The sequence below is a fragment of the Silene latifolia genome, chromosome 11 (assembly GCF_048544455.1).
Source record: "Silene latifolia isolate original U9 population chromosome 11, ASM4854445v1, whole genome shotgun sequence".
NCBI classification, from domain to species: Eukaryota; Viridiplantae; Streptophyta; class Magnoliopsida; order Caryophyllales; family Caryophyllaceae; genus Silene; species Silene latifolia.
In genome coordinates, this window is record NC_133536.1 from 45,927,901 (window position 1) to 45,931,742 (window position 3,842).

General features: G+C 39.6%; 1 protein-coding gene across 1 annotated transcript; it reads left to right on the top strand.

The window, feature by feature from the left end:
• The first annotated feature begins 1,308 nt into the window (after positions 1-1,308).
• On the top strand, positions 1,309-2,718 carry LOC141613336 (putative F-box protein At5g60060). The gene has a single exon (XM_074432069.1). The coding sequence runs from the start codon at positions 1,309-1,311 to the stop codon at positions 2,716-2,718; it is 1,410 nt and encodes a 469-aa protein (XP_074288170.1).
• The last annotated feature ends 1,124 nt before the right edge of the window (positions 2,719-3,842 follow it).

Below are 3,842 nucleotides of genomic sequence, written 5' to 3' on the forward strand. Positions count from 1 at the left end.
AATGAACAAATTCTTAAAACTATCAGTCCAAGTAACATACTTTATATTGGTTTTATTTTCCTAAAAAAAAGTATTTTATTAATCAAACACTAATGTCAATATTATGTTAACGGGAATTATTTGTTGGTCATGCAACATACATAAAATCTTAGACATGAACGATGTACTATGTGTCTATATTCCATTTTATTATGAAATTTATCACACATTATTTTAATATACGTGCAACGCACAAACTAGTAATCATTAAAGTTTTGTATATATGATTTTTGAATATCTTATCGTAAATTGTACTACAAGGGACCCTATTCAAGATAATTTGGCCAGATAACAAATTTTAAGTTGAGATGCTTTCCAAATAAAGAGCCTTAGTACAAATCCATTTACTCCGTATCGTTGAACTCATTCCAAAAATGCTCCATTTACTCCCTATCGTTGAACTCATTCCGAAAATGTTAATTAGATGGATAGTGATAGGGCGTCACTGGATGACGCTCAAATTGGGTGCCACCTTTTCACAACAATTCTTTATTGAAGGGGTCCCCATTCACCCCATGTGAGAGGGTGACGTCCAAATTGGGTGTTACCGATGGCGCCCTTTCATTTTCCATCATGGTATTCGTAGGCTTTGGCCCTGTTCTTTTGGACTTAAAGTCACTTAATTTAAGTTAACTTTAGATCCTATAAGTTCGATTCGATTCGATTCTATAAGTTCGATTCGAATCATATAAGTTCGATTCGATTCGAATCCTATAATTTCGATTCGATTCAATTGAATCCTATAATTTCGATTCGATTCGAGATCCTATAAGTTCGATTCGAATCCTATAAGTTGATTCGATTCGATTCGAATCCTATAAGTTCGATTCGATTCGATTCGATCCTATAAGTTTAGTTCAGATCCTATAAGTTCAGTTAAGTTTAGATCCTATAAGTTCAGTTAAGTTTAGATCCTATAAGTTCGATTCGATTCGATTCGAGATCTTATAAGTTCGATTCGATTCAAATCCTATAAGTTTGATCCAAAAAAAAACAGGCGCTGAGTTGTAAAAAAAGATAAGAGGAAAAATAGAGAGATGTATTTGGTGTATCGACAAAATAGAAAACATTCGTGGAGCGCAAGAAAAGTCTTTTTGAATGCTAGTCTCCCATTCGACACGTAGCAAGCACAGTACACTGTGCAGTCTGCACAAGTTGAATCCCTCTGTATACATAATAAAACCACTACTCTTTACTCAACACTAGACCACTAGTTAATTTCAACAATCACACCTTTTGTAAAAAGTAATTATTTCCAAAACCCCTTTCATGGACCAACATTCCGAGTCCACCGTCACAACCTCCACCGCTGAATGGAGCAAACTACCAAGCGACATTCTCCAACACCTCGTCAATTACATCGACTTAACCCTCGACCTCCCACGCATTCGAGGCGTATGTTCCAGCTGGCGAACATCCCTCCCTCTCAACAAATTCCACAAACCCCCATCCTACTTCCGCGTCCCTAAACTCGACATCCGACTCCAACTTTCTATCCTCCTTATCCAATCCCGATTCTACCTTATTTCCCCTCTCGCCGACAACAATACCACCCCCTGGCTCGTCAGAATTGCTGAGACTGGTCTTAATAAGTGGCACCTCTTAAACCCTTTCAATGTTGATGACTACTTTCATTCCGACCCACCCATCACCACCCGAATTAACCTGCTCGATTTTCGTGTTATCGAGGTGGCCAAACCATGGTCTGTTCAAGTCGTGTCTGGTGAAGGTCACACTATGTCAAAGAAGGTGGTTGGAGGATGGAACTTGAACGCTGATTACATTTTCGCTGTGTTGGCTCAACTCGAGGTGTCTCTCCATATTGGTGAAGGTGGGTTAATGTTTAAACGGTTACATGACCGAAAGTGGGTTCCAATTAAGAGCACTTTTCGTCAAAATGGGGAAGATAGCGAGCATCGGATACTCGACACTGCTTATCATAATGGTCTATTTTATGCATTTGAGTTGGTTAATTGGAAGGTTGGGGTCATCGATCCTACCAAACCCGACATATCGTCCTTGATATTCATGGATGCTCCGGATTGTCACGGTGAAAGCATTAACGACCAGTTCTCGTTCTTGATTGATGGTGTTAGGTACATTCTCAATTGTGTATGCTTGGTGCCTTGTAATGAACAATTATATCTAGTTATCGGTTCAACCAAGAAACGCTCCTCCAGTTCCAGTAAAACGACCTTATTTGTGTTCGTTTTGAAACAAGGGGATAAAATTGAAGAGAGCAAGTGGGAACGTGTGACGAACCTAGTGGATCATATACTCTTCATTGGGTACGATGTCTCATTTGGTGTCTCGTCGTCAATTTTGCCAAATTGGAAGCCTGGTTCAATTTGCACGTTTCGTAAGCCATTCCCGTTGAGGTATGATGGATGTACGAGCAGGTTTCAGGGGTTACCCGAAGGTGGACAGAGTTTAAAGATGATTAGTTATCCCGAGTATTGGAGGCACCTTAAAATGTATAACCTAAAAGAAGAGGAGAAAGGGTTTGTTGGGTTTGAAGAGTTGTCAATGAAGGAGTATACTGGCTTATTTTTCCCACCTCCTGCTTGGGTTAAATGGTCTTGTCCTACTCTTGACAATGTTGAGTTCAGGTTGAATAATCTCAAGTTTAGTCGATTAAAAAAATCGGATGTTTTTAGCGGTGTAGATGTGGATGAGTAGTGAGTCTAGTGACTAAGTAGTTGCTGATTAAGTCCTGAATCTCGATTCTAATAGTAGTTCAGAAATCTCTAAGGTCGTTATGTCGCGGTAAATCCTTTAGTAATTTGATGAGTAACTCTGCTTTATTTTGTTGTTAGTTTGTTATTAGTATGGGTCTATGGGATGATAAAGTTTGATCTTTTAATTCGATTAGTAGTATGTGTAGTTTTAGCCTTGAGCAAATTCAAGTCCTATTCATTTGGCGTCTTTTGAGTTGTTCTTGGGTAACAAATGTAATGGTTTTTTTTTTTTTTTTTTTTTTTTTTTTTTTTTTTTTTGACGAGGGGTTTAATCCTCGGGCACGCAATACCCCGCAAACCACGTGTGCTTAATAAGACATCCCTTAGGATGACAGGTAACCGCAGCACTCCCGTGTAGGAAGTCGAACCCGGGACCTCTCAATTCGTTGCCAATTTGCAACGCTTTGAGACACTCTCGCACTCCACTACACTCAAGCCTATATATCTAATTTGGTGGTTTATCTCGTCTATGATCTCACCCTCTACTCCATCCTATTTTTAACAAACGATATTTATAATATTCATTATATAGTATTTACTTTTCTTTTAAACCAAAACTTATTTTGATGAAAATATAAGAAAGGATGTTCTCGTACAAAATTATTCAAGATGAAACGTTTTGAAAAAGTTTTAGGTGTATGTATTAAGCGAGGGAAAAACTCACGCTCCTTTGTAGGATAGATTAGAGCTAATCAATTTACGGCCAACTCGTTAGGCCTATCTATTCGGCTCGCTATTTTAGCACGCATGGACAAGATATATTCTAGAACTTTATAAGGCGGACGGGCCAAGCATGGTCTGCTGTTAGAGTAGGTAATGGGCCGTGTTGTGCCGACTCGTCGTGCCTTCCTCCAAAATTGGTATGGCTCAGGCGCGGATATAGGGCTCCTCGGGCCATGCCGTGTCAGGCCCACTGATCTGATCCAAATGTACGCCGCGGCCCGGTCAAGGCACGATCATTTTCGTGCTCGGACCGTGCCTGGCCAATGGGTTTTTCGTGCCTTGTCCGTGGGCCGGCCCATGTGCTTTAATATTTTTTTTATTTTAAAAAGAATGTTATATAAT